At 32.0% G+C, this 23,607-nt stretch overlaps 2 protein-coding genes and 1 pseudogene across 2 annotated transcripts; 1 reads left to right on the top strand and 2 right to left on the bottom strand.

Annotated features, from left to right (window-relative positions):
* Positions 1 to 1,393: 1,393 nt before the first annotated feature.
* LOC112694327 lies at positions 1,394 to 4,706 on the bottom strand (annotated as a pseudogene).
* Positions 4,707 to 11,204: 6,498 nt separating this feature from the next.
* LOC112694315 (seipin) lies at positions 11,205 to 14,386 on the top strand. Its single transcript, XM_025569746.1, has 5 exons — positions 11,205 to 11,428; positions 13,314 to 13,459; positions 13,558 to 13,760; positions 13,828 to 14,059; positions 14,144 to 14,386. The coding sequence occupies exons 1-5, from the start codon at positions 11,205 to 11,207 to the stop codon at positions 14,293 to 14,295; spliced, it is 957 nt and encodes a 318-aa protein (XP_025425531.1). The 3' UTR covers positions 14,296 to 14,386.
* A 5,816-nt stretch (positions 14,387 to 20,202) lies between these two features.
* On the bottom strand, positions 20,203 to 23,027 carry LOC112694341 (tubulin alpha-2/alpha-4 chain-like). The gene is made up of 3 exons (XM_025569780.1): positions 22,811 to 23,027; positions 21,605 to 21,906; positions 20,203 to 21,107 (listed from the first exon to the last, which is right to left on the bottom strand). The coding sequence occupies exons 1-3, from the start codon at positions 22,929 to 22,931 to the stop codon at positions 20,280 to 20,282; spliced, it is 1,251 nt and encodes a 416-aa protein (XP_025425565.1). The 5' UTR covers positions 22,932 to 23,027; the 3' UTR covers positions 20,203 to 20,279.
* Positions 23,028 to 23,607: the final 580 nt, after the last annotated feature.

The following is a 23,607-nucleotide window of genomic DNA, read 5'->3' on the forward strand; positions in this document are numbered from 1 at the left end:
GGCCATTAACTAATATTTTTAAATGTTATAATAAAGATATTAACTACAGTGAAACCTGTATATAATGGACAGTCACTGGACCAAAATAATTGTCCGTTATAGACAGGTTTCAATGTTTTAAAAATTACAATTTTTACGTACATTTGTATTATTTTAAAATATAATCTATTAATATTATATACACATTATACACTTACATTATAAATTTAATTTTAATTATTATTTTTATATTACATTCATATAATGACGTATTATAAATTTGTTATACTATATTTATATCAATTTGTTAATTAATTCTTAAAAAATGATTCTATTGATGGTTGTTTTTTGAACTTCGATTTGGTAATTTCCAATTCGTGATGAATGAGTAATTCGCTCACGGGAGGTGGCATTGCTAAGGAAAAGATGTACAACTCTGACTGCGAACCGATAGAAACTGAATAAAAACGTTTGATATTCATAGTTATCATTTATACGTATTGCAATTTATATCTGGATATATTTCTGTACAAATTTCAACTTTATAAATTCAATAGGTACTCGCAATTAGCGTTATCGTAATCGGCGATAATGTAATTGATCGTAATCCGTGTTTTCACTGAATGACCTAATTGCGTTCCTTATCGACGCTGTTTCGTAGCATGTATGTATTTTTGTCCGTTATGAAATTGTCGGGTTAAATATTAGTGTCTGTGTCCGTAATAGAAGGAGTCCGTTATAGACAGGTCGAAATACATTGGAATGCCTATCTTTTTGTCGGGACCTGGTCATTTTGTCCGTTAAGAGAGGTGTCCGTTATATACAGATGTCCGTTAAGTCAGGTTTCACTGTCACAATCAAAACGAAATCAAGAAACAAGCTTGATGTCGAACCGACGATGCGTATTTCACTCACTAACTTTATAGAAGCTCAAATTGATTCATTGGTAAAGCAACATCAAGACCAAGGAAGTCATTAAATTAAAAATTATTTAAAAAATATGTACAATAAAATTATTAAAAGAAATGTTTATTTTTAAATATAATGTAATTAATATTATGACTTGTTATAAATACAAGTAATATGAGCAAAAAATTGTATTAAATTAAGAGTACCAAATAGTTATTTTTTATTCTGCCATTGAATATTATTTATAAAAAGGTCGCAGGAAAAATTTGGTAAATATCTTGGATCGCCACTACACAAAGGTTAAGAACCGCTGGTCTGTACAACCATAATACATTTATGTCAGTATTGAAGTTAATAAATTGTTCAGTAAAAAAAAAATAATAACGTCATATTATTATATATTATTTTGATGTATTGCTTTTTTGAATTGTGGCACTCTTGTACCAATGGTGCGATATATACGTGTACTCGTATACACCTTTATAAATATATTTAAATGTTTTTTTTACCGGTGATTTTTTATGTCGTTTGTTCCATTTTTGAGGTTTCCAAATCTTTTCGATACATCCAATTGAAGTAGGTTACGTATTATATCGGCAAGGTCCGATGAAATGGTATTCGGGGCTTTATATTTGACACCTAAGATATTTTTGAACATCTTGTTGGTGTTCTTATTTTTAAACGGTGTCCTTCCAACTACGATTTCAAACATCACGACGCCCAGTGCCCACCAGTCAATTGGTTTGCCGTAAGCTTTCGACAAAATTATTTCGGGCGCTAAATATTGTAGAGTGCCGCACATAGTGGTCGTTCGTTCGGTCAAACGTTTGCTCAGTCCAAAATCAGCTAGTTTTATGTAACCATCACTGATGACCAACACGTTCTCGGGTTTCAAATCTCTGACAACAGTAATAGGTTGATATAACTACACGACAACTTGACATTAAATTATTTATCCAGGACATCATATTCAAGCGGGATTGTTATAACTATAGTTTACATCAAGGGTGAACGCAGAAAACAATTTCAGGGGTGTTTTGAAAAAATGTAAAATTTTGATGAATTCCATGCTTTAATACTTATTATATGATATTTTATTTATTTATTATACACATATTTTATTTGCAAGGCTCATGGAAAACATTTAAACTACTATTAAACTTGCAAGTCATTGTTTTTTTTTTTTTATAACATATTTTTCTAGAATTCTTAGAATTCTGGGAGGGCAGTTGAACCCCTATCATAACCAAACCCATAGTTCGGGTCTGGTTTACATGTATGGATCAGTGGATACTATCAACATTTATTTTACGACAGATAGAGGCCGAGAACCACTGACTGATGCAGCGAATTCACGGTTGTATACACATTCATAAAATTACCTACAAATTATGTCCATCCTGTGTAAATATTCAAGGGCTAACACCATCTGCGCTGAGTAAAATTTGGCGTTCGGTTCATTCAGTGAACCTATATTAGTTATTAAATCGAACAGATCACCGCCCGTCGCAAGCTCCATGACGAAATATATGTTGCACGAGTCCTTTGCGTAATACTTCATGTGTATGACAAACGGATGGCGCATACTGGACAAAATCCGTTTCTCGTTCAACACGTATCTTATGATATCCTTTTTTACCGATTTTTCCTTATTCACTACCTAAGTATAGGAAGGAGACATTTCATCCAAAAAAATGTAATTTCGCGCATCGGTTGATGTACGCAATATTACTGATATAACGTGTCTACTTGTTATAATAATAAAGTTTCTATAGAACGTTTATATAGTTAAGAACATTTAAATAAAACGAATCATGTTTATTTAATATTATTTAAAAGAAATCCAAAACACTTAAAAAAAAAAGGAAGAACAAATTATTTGAAAAAAATGATTAAACACAATTATTAAAAAAAAAAAAACCGGTAAAACTCACGTTCTTTTGTCGTGTTATGCGTTTTATTTGTATACGTTTGAAACATAGGCGTGCGCAGGGGATATGCAGGGTATGCAACTGCATATCCTAAACATAGAGCTTTCTTTCTAAAATTACAAAAAATAAATAAAGTTATGACATATTTGGCCTTATGTATATTATGTGATTTTGTATTACATTATGATTTTTATTATATTTTTATATTCATTCCCAAACAGTTAAATTTATTTTTGAAACACAAATCATATGCTATAATAACGATTATAATTAAAATCCCGAAAACATTATTGGTGATATTAAGAACTCAACTGTACGCAGAATTGTATTATGATTAATTTTGATTATTTATCAAATTTATTTTGTTTTTCATTTAAGTATATAATTACGTTTTTATTTATTTACCATATTTAAACGTACTACTCAAACCATTTCAATATATATATAAATATATTTAATTTTTTTTTTCTTATTTTATTTTAAATTTTAGTTATGTAGACAGTATTAACGATTAAGAAATGGCTATTCAGTCACTTTTTTCAGAAAAAAAAATTAAATTTTAAATTAAATAGTTATTAAGACTAGAATTTCGAACGCTTAAATTAACTTTCAGTTTTAGGAGGGGGAAGGCAGTGACAGCCTTTTGCATACTCTGAAAAAGAGGTCTACGCATGCCTATGGTTTGAAAACAGTGATGAATCGTGGAATTGAAAGAATTTATTTAATTGAAAAATTAATGTTCAATTGTAAAACGTGAATTCTGTATATGTCTATGTCATTGTAATATTATAATAATAATATTAACTATTATTTATGTATACCTAAGCATCGACTTACTTTCATGGCCAAAAATTTATCGTCCTCGGATTTGTGATTAACCTTCATAACGTACCCAAAAGCACCGTTACCGATAGTCTTATGCAATATAAAATCGTCGACTGATGATTCTACAATAGCATTTTTATCGTTATCGTACAGCTGCTCGAACAATGTTTTAGAACACTTTAAATAATTTTCGATATCTGTGATCTCCTTCCCCGCACAATCTAGTTCAACTTTCGCTTGTGGAATGACTTTCGGAATCACAGTAGGAACGACAGTGGCAGGTTTTTTCGGAATCACATTAGAAACGACAGTTACATGTTCTTTCGAAATCACAGTAGGAACAACAGCGGCAGGTTCTTTCGGAATCACGGTAGGAACGACAGCGGCAGGTTCTTCTGGAATCACAGCAGGAACGACAGCAGCAAGTTCTTCCGAAATTACAATAGGAACGACAGCGACAGGTTCTTTTGGAATTACAGTAGGAACGACAGCGACAGGTTCTTCCGGAATTACAGTAATTGATTTTATATTTTCTGGGATCACAGTAATTGATTTTGTATTTTCCGGAATCACAGGGATTGATTTTGTATCTTCTGGGATCACCGGGATTGATTTTGTATCTTCTGGGATCACCGGGATTGACTTTGTATTTTCTGGGATCACAGCAATTGATTTTGTATTTTCCGGAATCACAGCAATTGGTTTTGTATTTTCTGGAATCACAGAGATTGATTTTTTATTTTCTGGGATCACAGGGATTGATTTTGTATTTTCTGGAATTACAGGGATTGATTTTGTATTTTTTGGGATCACAGTGATTGATTTTGTATTTTCCGGGATCACGGTAATTGATTTGGTATTTTCTGGGATCACAGTTATTGATTTTGTATTTTCAGTGATCACATTAATTGATTTTGTATTTTCCGGGATCACAGTAATTGATTTTGTATTTTCTGGAATTGTGGTAATTGATTTTGTATTTTCCGGGATTACGGTAATTGATTTTGTATTTTCCGGGATTACGGTAACTGATTTTGCATTGCTAGTCTCGGATCCTGTCATTTCGACGAATACGATTTATCTCATCCGTAAATTTTACGATTTTACGTATTTATTGGATTGCTTATGGAAAAAGCCTTACCTCAATGAATTGTTTTGGGTTTTGTTGATTAAGTAGTCGTTTCTATAGTGGCACATTTAGAACTCTCACAATATTATTTTAATTTATTTCGCTCCTAATAAGTTTACACAGTGATTTGTTTCCTTACAAAAAATAACTGTATATGATCCGCAACGATATGCACGGAGGACAGTTTTATATATATATATATATATATATATATATAAATTGTAGGTGATATAAAGTTCACCGAGTCAAATATGTCTATGAAAAACATAGCAATAGCAAAGCGATGTCAGGTCAATTATGTAATATAAAATAAATCCTAAACACTTAGTATTAAGAACCACACAAGCAGGGACAGATTGGTAATTATTTTCGGTCCAGGAAATATAAAACAAACCAACCCATGAATCCCAAATTACACTATTTTACCCCCCCCCCCCCAAAAAAAAAAAAAAAGCTTTATTTTGCATCAATTTCAAAATTTGTTTAATTTCACCCCTAAATTAGAAAAATCAATAACTTTACAATAATTATAGCTATAATAGTTTTGGGTAAGTCACATGATTTATCAGTTGTTTATTATAAACGAATGTTTATTCGTTATGAAATAAAAATGTTTAAAACGTCGGTCGGAGAGTGTGTCACTAAAAAATTTAAACTCGTTTACTTTAAATCGGAGTGTGTATATTGAATAAAAACAAATATAGACAGGCGACAGCAATGTACGGTGCATCACAAATCAAAACACGTTCGGGTTCTGACGCTCATGAAATGTCCATCGTTTTCCACTATTGAAATTATACTTTTATATTATTAATATAGGTAAATATAGGCCATATATATATAATATAGGTACCACACGGACTCGTCAGCAACAGAGTTGTGTATTATTGTTGTACGTGTTATATATATTATATACGTGTTATAGAAATTATTATTATTATAAACCATAGAGATTATTTTAGGAACTATATGATAACTAATAATGTTATTGTATGCTACCATCATGATGGGCTTAATTGGTTTTGTTTATTTTAAGAGAAAACTACGTACGTATATTTCTCTTCCAAAAATATGTTGAAATAAAGTTCATTGCAAGACAGCACGAGGAAAATTTTAATTTCTAAAGTTTAAACTCACGATCAGAGTTGTTTGTTTGAAACAATTTATATGAAACGTCATCAACATTTCGTTTAAAACGTTTAAAAATGTTTTTTAATAAATATTTTTAAAACTTAAAAAAAATATACTACATATTATTATTCAAATTCCATTTGTTTTCGGTCTTGTAAACAAGTAATAACAACTAATTATATTAATTGACATAGATGGGTAAATTATAATTCAAATTTATAAAAACGTCGATTTTATTGCATGTCCTATTTTGTACATTTATTTGTAATCATCAGCTATCTACCATGTTTTTTGAAGACTCCTTTGGTCTGGAGAGGATAGACAAATATGTAACTACAAGTAATTGTCAACATTCAAACTAACTATAGTACTTGAACTACTTAATTTATTACTAATTTAAATTACATGTATGCGTTTGTAAGGTACTGATTACTATTGTCTAGTGTTGATTACATAGATTCCTTCAATATCCCAAACTATGACCAGCTTCGAAAATAAATATTGCGGCATAATAACATACATTATTTTTGATCTATGTGTCATTTCCAATTGTCCTTTAAAAGTAAATTATAATTATTTTCTTATTTTAAAATGTTTAAATGTTTAAAACATGTTTTAAATAATTGAAAAAAAAAGAAAAATTATTCTGTTTAAAATTAAAAAAACAGTTTTTTTTCCGAACCCTGACCGTAATAAACGAAAAATTCAAACAATGAATACTGAAACGATCGACACATAATAAATGATTGCGACGCTCAAAGAGTAACGCTCTTAATATAATATTTACATCATGACGCAAGTAGATTCAGTTAAAAATATAGGAACCGAAAAGTAAAATACGAGGTGCAAAAGTTTCCGTTTTTTTTTTTTTTTTGTTAGTTCACTGATAACAGTGTACAATCATTCAGCCTATATACTGATGTAATAATGGCTTTTACGGCAAAAGTTTAAGACGAAAAAAAATAAGTGTTAGGTACTTGAAAACATATACAATAATGAAAAAAAAATCGATTAATTACTTAAATAAAATTACATAGAGAACGTTGGTTCTGACTTAAAACTAAAACACAAGAAGTTATGAATAATGAAAAAAAATTTACGATGCTCTGCAATGGTCTTTACATGACTTACGGTGCAGTGTCTTCGTCGAGTCGCAGGATTCGCTGATCCAGCGAATTCCCATGGCTCGACAGTCACGTAGATCATTCATTTCTTAAGAATTTAGATAATTGTTTATAGTGAGTGTCATACAATCGACATGTAGTCTACAGGGTACACCAATACATGATATAGTGGTATGGTGGATTGATTGCAACCTTAGGTATGTCATATTCGTATGGAAGTTGCACGCTTTTTTTTTCTTACATACTATATTTTTATACTTTTTTTCGTGTAGATGTCACTTGTTATACTGTGTGATTATAAGTCGATTCACACTATACGGAACGTCGACGTCACGTCACAGACCGGCAACGTCACGTTAAAATATCTTACTACGTATTTATACCGCAATGTTCACACGTACCGGCAACATTATGTATCGTCAACGTCACGGAACAGCAACGTTTATCGAAAACTATATTTTGACGTGACGCAACCGGTCCGTTCTTGTCCGTTTGGATATTATTTATGTCACAGAACGTTTCCGTCAACAATAAACTATTACTGATGTGGAATTGAATTGAAATTGCATTAATTATTTGATTAATTAAATAATATATTAAACATTTAAATAGTTATGGAAGATGGGATGTTGATTGAGGAAGTACGCCAATATCAACAACTATATGATACGACGCACAAAAAATATAGTGATAACATTCACAAAGATGTTTGGAGAAAAATTCATAATTTTTTTTCTTCGTCGTTCAAAATTAAGGCAATCATCACTAGTTGTTTTCTACTGAACTTAGGCATGTTACAAAATCGAATATTTAAAAAACAAAAAAAAAAATGAATTTAAAACACTAAATGAACTAGACTTTGTCTAACTTAACAGAAAGTCCGTTTAGTAGATTTCCGTTTCCATGACGTTACCGATAAATGCGAATGTATTCTATTTTTGACGTCACGTTGCCGGTCTGTGACGTTACGTCGACGTTCCGTATAGTGCGAATCGACCTTATTGCAGAAAAATCTAATATTTCGTGTATCTGGTTTACCACAACAGGAGAGGTTACAAATTGTAATGTATGTAAATCATTTCCTCAGTCCTTACAATAAGATTTGTAACTGATTACCCATTGATAATGGGGTAGGTACTGTAAACAACAATCCATGCGACTGTTTTCTAATTTGTGGAGTTTCGATTATGGGATACTCTTAATTTTATCTTGTTCGTCGTAATAATATAATTTACACGTTATTTATTTCGTGTGAAAATATCATTATAATAGAGTAAAATAAAACTAAAAGTATAGGCTCTAAACGCATGTAAACATTCTAGTTTTTAATAATTGCGCGACTATTTTCAAAAATGTTTCCGCGAAATGTAATTATTAAAATAACGTGTAGGTACTTGAATTACATTGACAACTTGGATTCATAAAGTATTCCCAAAAAATACATTAAAATACTTTTCGAAATTCCAGCTATATAATAATGTAAATACCTGTAAATAATAATCTAATACTAAACTGATATTAATTTAGTATACATTAATCATTAAAGTGTACTAAAAAGGAGCTTACATTTTTTTTTATTAATTTTTTTAGATATTTGCATTTAAAGAAACAAAGTAAAATTCACTGTAAAATAAATAGGTACAGGTTATTATGATTATAATTATTATTATTACAGATTATAAAATAATATAACACTCATTATACGTTGAATTATTATTGCTAAGAATTGTTGAATATGATTTATGGACAACGAATAGGTATCAAACATAATACTTGTTATATTATTTCTTTAATAATTACGAGATTTAGTGATTTAAATATAAATAGCATTTTAAACGTGTTAATTATAATATAGATTATTATAAATGAAATAACAATTTTTCTTTTAAACTCAAATGAAAATGGAACAATACATTTGCAATCCATTACCGGTTTTTTTTAAAGATTTTGGAAATGAAAATGTGTACAGAATCAAGAGATGATTGGGATTTTCAAGAACAACTGATGTGACAATACTGTTGCGGAAAAAGAGTAAGGGATCCGCCGAGAGACTAAAAATAAAACGATATGATGACTGAAAAACCATTTTCCCGCTGATCAGGTAATACTCGTACCTGTATCATATCATCCTACACACGTACGCACGGGGGTTGCCGGGTGTGCTCGGGCACCCCCTGAAATATTTTAAACGAGGCCCTATGATTTAAGTTTAAGAGTAATGGGCCTGTATTTTAACTGATGTTGTTCAAATTGAATTTGATTTATTCTAAAATATTTGGTAAAAAATAAATGATTTTTCGTATAGACAGAATAAAACAAAGTGTTCTAAATTTTCGTGCAAAAATATATTATGATAATATAACAGATAATGTGCATTCAGCAGTAATGAACTACAAAAATACAAATCATAAGTAATTGAAGCTGTATAGGAAAAATGTACGAGATTCAAGGAAAAAATAATCATCGAGACTAATATAGAACGGTATTCAATAAAAAATTAAAGTTATGTTACACGTTTTGTTTAGACAGGGCCCAAAAGAATACTAAGCATCATCTGAAATACAGGTCTGCCGCACGTCCATGCTAATGTCCTTTCGTATACCGATTAGCTACCTAAGGTTCTCGTTTCTTAGTTTACGTGTGGCTACGCACTACCATATTATCTGGTAGCTAAGCACAAAACGATTCACAAACATTTTCGTCCAGCCGTCCCACTTTCGAACAATTAACATTTATCCGTCCGGATCCTAGTGGATTCACCGAAAAAAAAAAAAAAAAAAAAAACGTATCTATTGCTGTTTGCGATCAGAATAATGTTTAGCATTCGTTTCTTTCCCGAAAACATCGATCACTTATCAGTGCCAAGTTGTTGTTCACGTTATTTCGAGACCGCGAATACCGGACCGAGTACACAACTGTACTATAATAACAATCGTAATATGTTATTTCCTCTAGCGGATTAGCCGATTCGCCGTGTCCGTGTACGATCAACTCGATAACGTTGCGCGTTCATATGCGGTGCGAAACGTTGTAATGCTCACCGGCTGGATGTTTGTTTTGTCCTACACGTCATACACTCGTACGTATATTACAGATTTTGTCGATAACGTAACGCGATGAAATGGAATACGTACGTTTTGCACACGTTTCGTACCGAACGAGCGGAAAGCGTTCGACTTGCAGGTCACGCCAGTGGTCGTCGAAACACCGTTGTGCAATTATACGGCAGCCGCGTACGCAAATACGTCTACGGCGGGACCTCGCGGCTACGAGCCGAATTGCACAACCCGCGTGAATAACGTTGCGGTTATTAACCGATTCGTTCGGCATTGGGTCGCCATGTACGTTTGTTGTCTTGTACAGGGTGTCCCGCGTACGAAGAACCCGTATCGGCGCTATTGCCGCTCGTCTTCTGTTCCGTTTCACGACCGTCGGACCGATAGAAAACGAAGCGAACCGGATTTCGAGTACGATATCCATCGCTGTAGGAAATTTTGTCCGTCGGCAACGGTGGCGTGCATAGAAATCGTTATTGGTTCATCATAGATAGAAACTAGCAACAGATCTAGCACTTAGAGGCTATTACTAGTTTAACAGTTTCCGTAATGGAATTTTGCGAAAATCATCTCCGTTTCGGGAAGGGAGACACCCCTATATACGCCACTGGTCGGCAAATCCTTCGTGCGGGTACACCCTGTACCGTACGGTTCACTCGCATTAAACACTGCAATAGCAACAATATTATGGGTACATTAATCGATGTGACCGGTACCAAGTGCGGGTCACCTTTCGTAACCTTCTCCGGCTCTCGTACATCACTACCTGTTGCGTACATTTTCGCTCTCGTACGCGCGCGCGTGCGCTCGAGCTGATACGTAGTTACAACGCGCCCGCGCCACCGCGTAATCTTTGCCGCCGCCGAACCGTTATCAATTTGAAAAACGATCCGTTCGATTTTTACGTCCGAACGTTAATCGCCAATGATTAATGGCCATCGTTCGGCGGCTCGCCGCAACGATGTTCCCCGATCATACGTCTTTATTACCGCCGTCAGGAACGTCGACGTGGCCCCGAGCTACTGCTGTTGAAGTGTCGCAACAGGCACTTTGTTCACGAGCAACGGCAGGGTAACGCTGCGGTTCCTCCCGCGAGACCGGTGAACGTTCGTCGGAAACAATGAAAATGTTCGGCGTGAAACGGATGATCGACGATAGGGTTAAAAACGTCAAAAAAATGGTCAACGACATGGTAACCGACGCGGTGGACAGGGCGTACAAAGGAGGTTTGTTCTCAATGATAATCATCACCATCGTGTGGGTGTCCATATTTTTGTACATAGCGTTCTATTATGCGTACATGCCGTCGCTCGTGTTGAGCCGACCTATTCACATGCAATTCAAGTGAGTTCTGACGTTCCGATGGACATTTCGCCGTTTCTATTTGTGCACTGTTGAACATTGTTGTACTTTTTGACACGGATTTGGAATACCTAGTTAGTTTTTTATTTTTCTATCAGTAGAAGCCATTAAAGTTTTTCATTGATCTATCAATTACCGTAGAAAGCCGTCGTCAATAAAGCTAAAACAAATTAACAGTGATCAAATATTGACCAAAGAAACTAAGTTAAGTTGTATCAATAAGTAATGGCATTCAATTCGATGCAGTTAACTTCGTTATTAAAATGCATTTGACACTCTAAATATTAATATTTTAGTAAATTTAATGATATTGGAATCAATATTTTAATGGTATAACTCATATATATATACCATCAAACTCAACAAGTTAGTTTATAAATTCAATTTCATCTATTATAAATGTATTCTCCAATGAGCCATAGCTGTTTTACTATTAATGATTCGTATTATGAATCACATATTCTATATTTTTAAATTTGCATTGTTTGTTGACGCTTTAAAACTTTATTTTCCAATTTTAATAATAATTTCAATAAATTACAATATGATCTTAATCAATTAAATGTATGTAAAAAATGTTTTTAATTTGAGTATGGATAAATGTTTTTAAATAACATTTATATCAAATAAACAAAAATTTATCATACAATGATTAATATCTAATAAAAAAAAAAAAAACATAATATTACAAAAAAAGTCCAAGATTTAGGCATTATTTTTTCTAGTGATCTTTCCTTTGTTGAACATATATATGTAATTTATAATAAAGCCTTACTTGTCTTGTGTCTTTGTATCATAACTACAGGTAATTTCACGACTCTATATTTATGTATCTCATATTTTTCACTGTTCTTATTAATTTTAAAATATAAATCAATAAGTTGAAATTCACACCAAGATTACTTTATAAAATAATTTGAGTAAATGCAAAGATTTCTATGTATGTTTGCGTATTATACAAGTAAAGCCAAAGAAATACTGAAATCACTAACCAAGTTATAAGTATTGAAATGTTAGAGTTTAGAGGTAATTAAACAATTTGGGCTGGCTATAAAACTTACTTAATTCCAAAATTAATTGTTCTGAAGTATTAAACTTAATTTCTCTAATTATTCATAACTTCATACTGAGATTTCCTTATAGATTATATATATATATGCATTATATGATCATATACACAAACATAATTATTGTTTTATACAGTTTACCAGTAAACTCAATGTTAACTTTAAGAAACAAACTTAAGAATTTTGATTTCATTTTTCTTCACCAAATGAAATATTGTTAAATTCCTATTATAATTTGAAGCAATATATTTATAACGATATACTCTGTTTTAATTTCTTGCTATTTGTATTTACATAATTCTTTCAAATAACATTTGAAATGTTTAATTAAGTTGTATTTATACCGCTGTTCATTGCCTTCGGGAAATTAATATATCCTAAATAAATTATGTACTTGGTATAGTATTTGGATAAATTATTTAGTTCTTTTAAAATTGAATAAAAAAATAAATAATTATTCAAGATATAAAAAAAATATATTTTGAATACTTAATACATTTATGGGTTACTGTAATATTTATTCATTTGTAATCGAATAACAAAAATATATATTCAATAAACGTTTGATTAAATTAAAAATATGATTCTTAACAATAAAATACCTTTATTTTATCATATTTGTTGATAAATTTTAAATAAATGAATAATAATAAATGCATGATTTAAATATTAAGTTATATTTTTTTAAATCTTAATATTGATAAATTATTGTTTAAATTTAATGTAAATAAATACTATATTCAATAAAGTGATTTTTTTTATTTGGTTTTAAAATTATTGTTGAACTGTTTTGGTTTTAGATCCTGTTACAGCAGTAAAGGTTTATGTGATTATCCATCAGCTCATATTAAACTTTCCAAAAATCAGCAAATGCTAATGATTGGTCAAAAATATAAAATGATTGTTCATATTGAGTTACCAGAATCTCCAGTAAATGAAGAAATTGGTAAGTTAAGAATTTTCTTATTTATTAAATGTTAATACTTGTACATATTAACGAATAATTAATTTGATAATTTTATTTTAAATGTATTAATTTTTAAGGAATGTTTATGGTATGCATTCGTTTGAGTGATAAATACAGTTATCTAGTATCATCTTCCTGTCGATCTAGTAGATTAAAGTATAAGAGTAATCTTTATCGTATTATTCATACACTTTTCATGGCCCCATTTTACTTGATAGGATTGTCTGGAGAAAATCAAGTAATACAGTTGGAAATGTACTCAGATTTTGAAGAAGATCAAGTACATACATAATTTTATTTAATATGGCTTTGTATTGATTAAAAACATATTATACATTTTATTTCAGTTACATCCAATCACAGACATTTATTTAGAGATTTTGGATCATGATATTCAAATTTACTCTTCTAAAATAAACATTATTGCTAATTTGAAAGGTTTACGGTACCTGATGTTTCATTGGCCAATATTATCTGCCTTTTTAGGAATTGGATCAAATCTTTTATTTGTATTTTTTGTGTTTTCAATGTCATGGTCACATATATATGGATCAGAAGTTTATAGAAATGAATCAAATGGTAATGTAAAACAATATTGTGTACTATTAAAAATAATTATATTGAATGCTATTATTGATATTTAAAATTTGTACTTATTTGCAGGTATTTTTAGCCGAAATATATTTAAATCTGATTATGAACAGTTAGTTGAATTAGATTCTGAGGATGAATCGGAAGAATCCGATGAAATATGTAAAAAAGGTGTTTTGTCTTACAGCTACTTAGACTCAGATCTAATGACTCCTGAGCAATAGATTATATTTAAATTTACTACTGTTTATACATATTTTGATATGTTTACCTACTAGTTAATAGTATTTTTAGGGGTTCAATTTGGGTAATATTTTTTATTGAATTTCATTATATAGGATATTTTTTTACTCTTTCGAACAGTTGTAAACTGTTTATGTTTTAGTTAAATTTTATTTATTTTTTTTTAATTTTATACCAAATTTTAAATTGTTTTGTTGAAAAAATGTATGTATTCCTGTTATTTGTTTGAAACTGAAAATTTATTATTGTTGTTTTAAATTGTTATTACTATTGTACTTATTAATCCTAATTACTAACAGAAATAGTTGTAACTTTGGATCTTGTCATTATGTAGTGTAAGGTATTACAAACATGTTAGGTTTTTATATATTTATCCGAGAAAACAATTTTCTCTTTTTATTATAATATTAAATAATGGTTTGTATAAATTATTTATTTTATAATGAAAAAAATTAAACTTTTGTTTATACTATTAATGGAAAAATGTATTTTATTTGATGTCTAACAAATTATAATATAATGAAGTACTTTAAATAGCTATGTTACTGCTCGATATTTCCACTAAATGTGACTATTCGGTATTCGTAAAATGGTAACATATGTCCGTCAATAGAGTTATTGTATTCTTGACAATCTCAGCATTAGAGTACCAATTGGCCTATCTACGATATTATTAGGCGTAAACGTTGAGTTGCATATTCGCCTAAAGTTAGGCGCAACATTTGTAGAAAACTAGTTATATCATTGATTATAAATACTATTATAATACTATAAAATATATTACTACTATTTATAATCAATGTTTATATATAATTATTATAATCCAGATTACTATTACATTTATATATCGGACATCACTATTCTTGATGTAATATTGTTATTGTTATAATACATTTTTTTTTATTTTAATTTTTATACTTAAAACTTGAAAATTGGGTACTTATACATTAGTTATAAGTTTTATAGCTGAAATAAAAACGACAAAAGTGTTTTATAATCATTAAAAAATAAAATATCGACGATTAATTATGTAGTTGTTCTTCTATTAATAATAATCAAAGTGACTCAGAAATATTAACTGAGTACTTAAATAATTATTTTAAAAATAATACATAGTTTTTCTCAAATTGTATAGGTCTTATATTCCGAAAAATAGAACGCGAAGCCCTGTACGATTGCATTTTCTGCGCACGCCTTGCGCCGGCACTACATATGAGAAATATGCGTTCACTAAATAAGAATTAACCAAAATCATCGAGTTTTTCTCACTAAAGTGAGCCTCACACGATCAGTAATACTGTCAGTATTTCGATATCCGATTTTTTTCAACAGTCATCTGTATTGTTTTTTTCATACTGACAAATACATCAATACTTACTTCACACGATCAATAATACTGTCAGTTAGTACTTAATAAGGCCACTGAGAATATTAAATATCGATTTAATATAAATTGTTTGACAATAATATTGTTAGCGAGTTCGCGAATAAATATAAATTAATTTATCGACGGAAATGTTTGAATATTCGACCGTTCGATAAAAAGATTTCCCAACCCGTATTAAACGGTATATGTCTATACTAATTAACCCGGCGATGGTCGTAATCGTAATGACATTATTTGGATTAATTATTTTACGAAAATTAAGACTTAAAATAAGACTGACCACTTGATAAATTATTTTTCCCAATTAAAAGCTCGAAAAAAAAGTACATTAAATCATTCGAACTCTTTAAGTAATTTATAGATAGTAACTTGTAAGATTATAAAATAATACATATTATTAGTGTTTGAAGTGTTTCATTTTGAAATATTTCAGTACACGGTGAAATATTTCACAACATCGTGAAACGTTGAATTCATTTTTAATTATTGTTTTTGTGTATTTATTTCTTTGAAAAGATAATGCTCCATAGGGCTATTACGAGTATAATGTTTATAACGAAATTTGGTTTAATTTCCCGATATTCAGTTCATCATCGACGATAATGATGTTCGTGGTAGGCCTTGGTCCGTGACTAAATATAAGGATATTTCAAATTTATAATATACCTAGTGTATAATATAAGTATATAAGTGTATAAATGGGTAGGTATAGGTACTTATTACATATAACTAGGGAACGGATTTATATGTAATAAAAATACATAAATATGTACATATGTATGTAAGTATAATTTATAAAATATGTACTAAAACCATCCAAATATGTAGGAAAAAAATTTAAAAAAAAAAATATATAATTATTAAATTATCAAAATGATTTGTTGCATAGAATTATTACAATATATTTTAAATTATCAAATATTAAATGTCGCCTATTAGATCTGAAAATATTTTTAAAACGGCTAAATGATCGTTCCACATCAACCTACATCGGTTGATTTAAGCATATTTGAAGGGCATATTATTAGAAGGCGATAATTCCAAATTTTTAGAAGGGTATCTGCCACTAATTATGTCATTAATTAATTTAAAATCAATATGACCTGAAATTTTTTTCTGTAAAAACATGAATTTTCTTTTTTACTACTTCTCCTATTGGTCCGTTTACAAGTTTTTATTTTGCAATCGTTGATTCGACAATTTGCATACTTTCGTTCAAGGACATATTTTTGTTTTTAATTTTATAATTGTATGTGCAATAAAACTAAAATTCACTGAGATGAAAATTAAATTTGTTTTCAATATTTCATTTTGCATAATATTTTGAGCTTTTCTAATAGCGATAAAAGTTCTGGATCTAAATTTGAAATAATTTTTTGTATTATTGTATGAAGAAGACGTATGAATGATGAAATAATAAAATATGTTTAAAAATATTTACAAATTAGTGAAATATGTAAAAATATGTAATTATACCAAAATATGTAAATATATGTAAAATAAAAGTAGCATCATATTAATAGGAATGATTTAAATTATGAACATTTCTTATCAAATTTTAAATATCTCGTTTTAATAAAAATATGTATTTACATATAAATCCGTTCCCTATATATAACACTATAAACACTGTTATTGACGTTCAATATATATTTATTATCATAAAGGCCGGTTTACATGCAACGACTTATTGTACGTTTTATCGAACACGACTAATCGTATTAAGTAAAAAGGAGTGTGTATACAGTAAATTGTACGTCTTATCGAATCAGAATGAAATCCAAGATTGGATCGAAAAACTGATGGGCACGGATTATTTTTATGCGAAGTTGAACGACATGCCACATGTAAATTCAAAATTGGTGTATAGTACAACTTTTTGTCCTTTTTAGGTTTAATTTTCTCCTTTACTTAATAGTTTTAACAACTTAATTTCATTTTTTTGTTTTTAATAATTATAATATATTATAGTAGGGCCTGCTATTAGTAGGTATATTAACCTATATTATTTAATAAATAATATTCAATTTGATTCGCATGGTATTTTTTGTTTTCTTGCGAAAATGTCTAATGTATGAAATTCTGTTGCACACGTACTAGAAACATTATGGTTGTGCTTCTTCCATATAATTTTTCATAGTGCTTCTTAATAGTGCTTCTTTCATATCGTCAAACATCACTAAAACTGTACACTATTGAAGAATGAACAAAAATACAGTTGAAACTGGGATGGAAAATGAGTAAAGGTTGAAACGTGTAGACACTTTATAAAATGTACGTCTTATTGTTCATTTTATATGTCCAGCAAAACGTGCAATAAGTCGTTGCGTGTAAATCGGGCTTAATAATTATAAAGTTTATATTATGAAAATTGTATACGAGTTATTTTCATACGGTTATTACTGTAATGTGGTGTAAGTATTCATTATCATTTACAAATTTAATATACTTTTATCATTATAACTCTGTACTCATTGCTGTTCAAACATTTATGCGCGTATCAAATACGTTTGGACAACATTGAACATGGGTAAACATAGTGCAAAAATATATAAAGGGTTTAGAGAGTAGGTATAGTGAAAAAAAAACGTAATAAAACCATAATTAAAAGGTCGTGTAATTACTGCAATTGGATAACAGTAGAAATATGCAACTCGTAAACTAAATCAAATTTTAGATTGTTGTAAATGCCCTAAAAACATTAAAGATGTCTTTAAATCTCTATTACAACTCATTCGACTGCTACAAGTATGTAGTATAGATTTTAGTTTTATCTTATGATTTTAACACAAGGTAACTTGAAAACGATTTTAAATCCATGGATACTTACTTTCTTATTGCTAGTCGTAGCTTTTTAATTGTCTACTAGGTAGTGAAATATAAGTATAAAATTATCATTTATCCGTGAATGAACTTATGAATATGATAAATTCATAAAATGATGTTTTATCATGTAAATCAAGTTAATTTTTTATAAATCATTATACTAGTTATATTATATAATTATTTAATACATTAATTCCGTGTCGACTACACGCATATTCTAAATATATTAACTTAACTATATTTCTTTTTCCTTTTTAGCGACTCTTTAGAGGAACGTGCCTCAGGATGCCGAGAAGATTAATCCGCTGTAATATTCCATATACCTTATAAATAAGTTGACTTAGAATTAAAATAATCTAAACTTAAATTACTGAGAGATTTATACACACCGTATTACTAATATAAAATAATAATGATCTGACGATGGTGTAGTATACCATATGTCGCTAATAAAATAACGATTCGTATGAGAAGATAATTTTGTAGCGCTTCACATACTTAAAAAAATTATTGACTTATATATTTAATTTGTACAAGGTATATATTCTTAGAACTACTTCTGTACAACGTATGGGTCGTCTATGAGAGCGAACAACGTCACACTGTGCATGGAATCAGCTACAGAGGGCCGTCCATAAACGTATATAAGGATCGGCTCTGCATTCAGACGTCTCCAGGCCATACAGCAATAACGCACCGCTTATATCGGTCATCGTAGTAATTATAAACTTCATTGATTTTTCCAAGTGTTTTAAATAAATTACCGACAACACAGTGTTACACAAGTGCATTTAGTGAACTTGTCCTTAAATCTTAACACTTGGTATTATATCTGTTATGCCACCGGAATAAGCGACAAATGAACACAGGTTGGGTGTACTGATCGAACGTGTATTACGAAAGTATAAATATATACATATTACAAAAACGGACGTGCTTTCGGTACACGATCACAATACGATGCGCGTTGGAACTAGTGAGTTCGCGTATAATGGTACGTGGGAACAATGCATAGGAACGGCGTGGCGGTCACTGGTCGCCCTTACCCTCCCCCGGTTTATCTCCACGCACATATCCTCGTAGTCCTTCTTTAAGGTGGTCAAGTCTTCGTGCGCCTCCGAGAACTCACCCTGTGCAAAATAGAAGCAACCGTTGAACTTGCCGTGAAATGATTCGCAGCAATTTGTCGTTCGTTCTAAATTACTTTTTTTATATTCAGCACACATTGTTGGTGCCAATGAGCGCTACCTTTTTTCAGTATAATTTTCTAGTATATAATCAAAATATTCTTCAAGTTTTTCATAAATCAGTTCTTATGACATCGAATCAATAGTAATGGAATCGTTATTGTAACTTCCTCAGACAATAATAAAGATAAGTAAAAAAAAAATGATAACAGTTTAAATATTCACTTCATATTTATGAACCGTTATTTTTTAAATCCTTCGAAAGCCTTAATTTTAATATCTTTCTCCGCCATACTTGGCGTAAGTGAAACCGACAACATTTCAATTGAGTCGAGATAATATTATACAATTTCTTCTTGGTCCAGGATCGCGATACGATAGTGAATAATCAATAAACGAACACAAGTTGGGTGTAGTGATCAAAGGAATGTGTATTACGTACGTATAAATATATACATATTACAACAACGTATTTTCGGTACTGGTCGTCGATCACATTACGATGCGCGTTGGAACACGTGAGTTCGCATAAAACGGTAAACAGTGAGCAGGAACGGCGCAGCGGTCACTGGTCGTCGCCTTCGCCTTCGCCCTCTCCCACGTTGATCTCTACGCCCACCTCCTCGTAGTCCTTCTCCAGGGCGGCCAGGTCCTCGCGCGCCTCCGAGAACTCGCCCTCTTCCATGCCCTCGCCCACGTACCAGTGGACGAACGCGCGTTTCGAGTACATCAGGTCGAACTTGTGGTCGAGCCGGGCCCACGCCTCGGCTATGGCCGTCGTGTTGGACAGCATGCACACGGCCCGCTGCACCTTGGCCAGGTCGCCGCCCGGCACCACGGTGGGTGGCTGGTAGTTGATGCCCACCTTAAACCCTGTCGGGCACCAGTCGACGAACACGATAGTACGCTTCGTCTTGATGGTGGCGATCGCGGCGTTCACGTCCTTCGGCACCACGTCGCCGCGGTACAGCATGCAGCACGCCATGTACTTGCCGTGCCGCGGGTCGCACTTGACCATCTGGTTGGCCGGCTCGAAGCACGAGTTGGTGATCTCGGCCACGGACAGCTGCTCGTGGTACGCTTTCTCCGCGGATATGACCGGCGCGTACGTGGCCAGCGGGAAATGGATGCGCGGGAACGGCACCAGATTCGTCTGGAACTCGGTCAGGTCGACGTTCAGCGCGCCGTCGAACCGCAGCGACGCCGTGATGGACGACACGATCTGCGCCATCAGACGGTTCAGGTTCGTGTACGTGGGCCGCTCGATGTCCAGGTTCCGGCGGCATATGTCGTAGATCGCCTCGTTGTCCACCATGAACGCGCAGTCCGAGTTCTCCAACGTGGTGTGCGTGGTCAGGATCGAGTTGTATGGCTCCACCACCGCCGTGGACACCTGTGCGCGTACACCGAAAACGGATAAACAGAATGAGAAAACCGTGTTTATTTCGAGGACCAAGGAGACGTGCTACCGTTTGCACTAGCTGTTTACTTATAAAGATTTTTATAAATATATACGTATAAAAATATTCGGATAACCTGTGATCGATCTGGACTGGAAAAATGGGCGAAAAATAATAATTTACTTGTAGCGCATTTTTCTCGCCCGAAAAAATAACGAAAAGGTTATTATTATTTTAATTGCGAGTGTGTGTTGCGGCCAGAGCAGCACTGAGATAATCTTCACGAGATTCCATGTCTAAAATGTTGGAGCGTATCGATAATCGAACCTTAGAAAAATGGTGTTTAGATTGTGTCGAGGGGGTAAACGATCGTTACCGGGAATCCAGCACTGATTTTACTTATCACTATGACGACGGTCGGGCCTAGGACTCAAATTAATTCACGTTAATTCCGCAGGAGAGGAAGCTCATGTTCCATCATCGCACTCACTTGGGGTGCCGGGTAAACGGCGAATTGCAGTTTGCTCTTCTTCCCGTAGTCCGCGGACAGCCGTTCCATAAGGAGCGAAGCGAATCCGGAACCGGTGCCACCACCGAACGAGTGGAATATCAAGAACCCTTGGAGACCGGTGCACTGGTCCGCGAGTTTTCTGATCCTGTCCAGCACCAGATCGACGATCTCTTTGCCGACAGTGTAATGGCCACGTGCGTAGTTGTTGGCCGCATCCTCTTTTCCCGTGACCAGTTGCTCCGGGTGAAACAGTTGTCGATAAGTACCGGTCCGAACTTCATCTGCATCAAATATAATTTAGTGTGATATCGTTGTTTTGTTTTGTTTTTTTAATATTTTTATCCCACCCGTGTACGAATAGTCTACTCAAAACAAAACCGTAAAGTATACTACTTGTTGAAAGTGTTAGAAAATTATGTACGAGACGCAACTAGAAGTTAAGATCTTAGTGTTAAGTACGACGCTTTTATTTCATTTACTTGGATACGTTAAACTTGTTCTTAAAGTCTTACTGACATATTATATCGATAGATTTTTAATTTAATTCAATATATGACATATTTACATTAATCTAATTATATTATTATACACTATGTACAACGGTATAGTTAGGCTGGTGCAGCCGGTGCAGCGCACTGAGACTCCTGTAGTTTGGGGACCACAATTCAATAGAAAATTGAAATAAATAAAAAATAGAAGCTTGCATTATCTACAACTCATTTTTTATTTTTATTTTTGACTATATAATAATTTTCCTTTTATCCATACTACTGTTAGTTGATAATAATGTTTGAACAATATTTTAGTGGGTCTGGTAAAATCGATAAATACTAAACAAGTTTGTACCTAATAGGTCTTCACTTGCCTATCATGCACCGGAGTCTCCAAAAGTTTAGCTACGCCGATGACTATGCAATATGCATATTTATTTAGTATGCTACATATATTATTATTGTACACTATAAAAATAATACATAATAATACATGTAACGAGTAAGTTTTTGCATTTTCACAGAAACATTTGTAGGATTTTCATTTAGGATTTTTAGTTTAACTTATAATATAATATCATCGTGTTTAGAAGACACGAATAATGTTGTTTCATAAAACTGTAATACCAATATATTCCAAAGTATTTTGTATTTTTTATGCATGCGCGTACCATCGGATGGAGGATATGCTTACCCACAACAGTCGGTTCAAGATCAACGAACACGGCCCTAGGCACGTGTTTACCGGCGCCAGTTTCACTGAAGAACGTGTTGAAGCTGTCGTCTCCACAACCCACTGACTTGTCGGAAGGCATTTGCCCGTCCGGTTGAATGCCATGTTCCAAGCAGTAAAGCTCCCAACAGGCGTTGCCGATTTGCACTCCAGCTTGACCGATGTGTACGGAAATACATTCACGCTAATACGATATCAATAATAGTTAGTAGATGGTAGATAATAGTTGAAATACAATAATTATATATATATATATAGAACTCGATTGCGTATGATTGCTGTTAAATAATGGAAACCCGTAAAACGACACGATTGCGTATGCAACGTTTTCAAATTTGTCAATAATAGTAAGAACAATTATACATAAAAAAAAAAAAAAACATAAACAATAGATACATATAAAATACATATAAATACAATCACGTTAGTGTACAACACACGAAGTACAGTAATTAGCAATTATATCATACACTTATGTTCGACCAAACGAAAACAAAGTTTTAAACTCAAAAAGGATTTGCTTGAATTTTGATTTTTTTAATCGTTTAATATTTATATTTATTTTAATTAATTATAAACACTTACCATGATGACAGTTAATCTGAGCGAATTACAAACAAATTCTAGCGATACAACTCAATGAGTTAAACAGTGCAAGTATCAAAACCTTTGTGAGGAATATAAGAACTAATATTTAGTCAAAACAATATATAACCAAACAAAGATGGTTGTCGAGGAAATTCAACAACTTTAGAGAA

The sequence above is a fragment of the Sipha flava genome, unplaced genomic scaffold, assembly GCF_003268045.1.
Source record: "Sipha flava isolate LNK unplaced genomic scaffold, YSA_version1 127_pilon_pilon, whole genome shotgun sequence".
Classification (NCBI taxonomy): domain Eukaryota; kingdom Metazoa; phylum Arthropoda; class Insecta; order Hemiptera; family Aphididae; genus Sipha; species Sipha flava.

Excerpts from the sequence above, each read along its gene's own strand:
- LOC112694341 (XM_025569780.1), bottom strand. The coding sequence starts at position 22,931 with ATGCCTTCCGACAAGTCAGTGGGTTGTGGAGACGACAGCTTCAACACG. Across the intron at positions 21,907-22,810 it reads TCTTGAACCGACTGTTGTGG|ATGAAGTTCGGACCGGTACT; the intron begins GTAAGCATATCC and ends TATTTGATGCAG. Across the intron at positions 21,108-21,604 it reads CCGTTTACCCGGCACCCCAA|GTGTCCACGGCGGTGGTGGA; the intron begins GTGAGTGCGATG and ends GTACGCGCACAG.
- LOC112694315 (XM_025569746.1), top strand. The coding sequence starts at position 11,205 with ATGAAAATGTTCGGCGTGAAACGGATGATCGACGATAGGGTTAAAAAC. Across the intron at positions 13,761-13,827 it reads CAGATTTTGAAGAAGATCAA|TTACATCCAATCACAGACAT; the intron begins GTACATACATAA and ends ATTTTATTTCAG. Across the intron at positions 14,060-14,143 it reads TTATAGAAATGAATCAAATG|GTATTTTTAGCCGAAATATA; the intron begins GTAATGTAAAAC and ends ACTTATTTGCAG.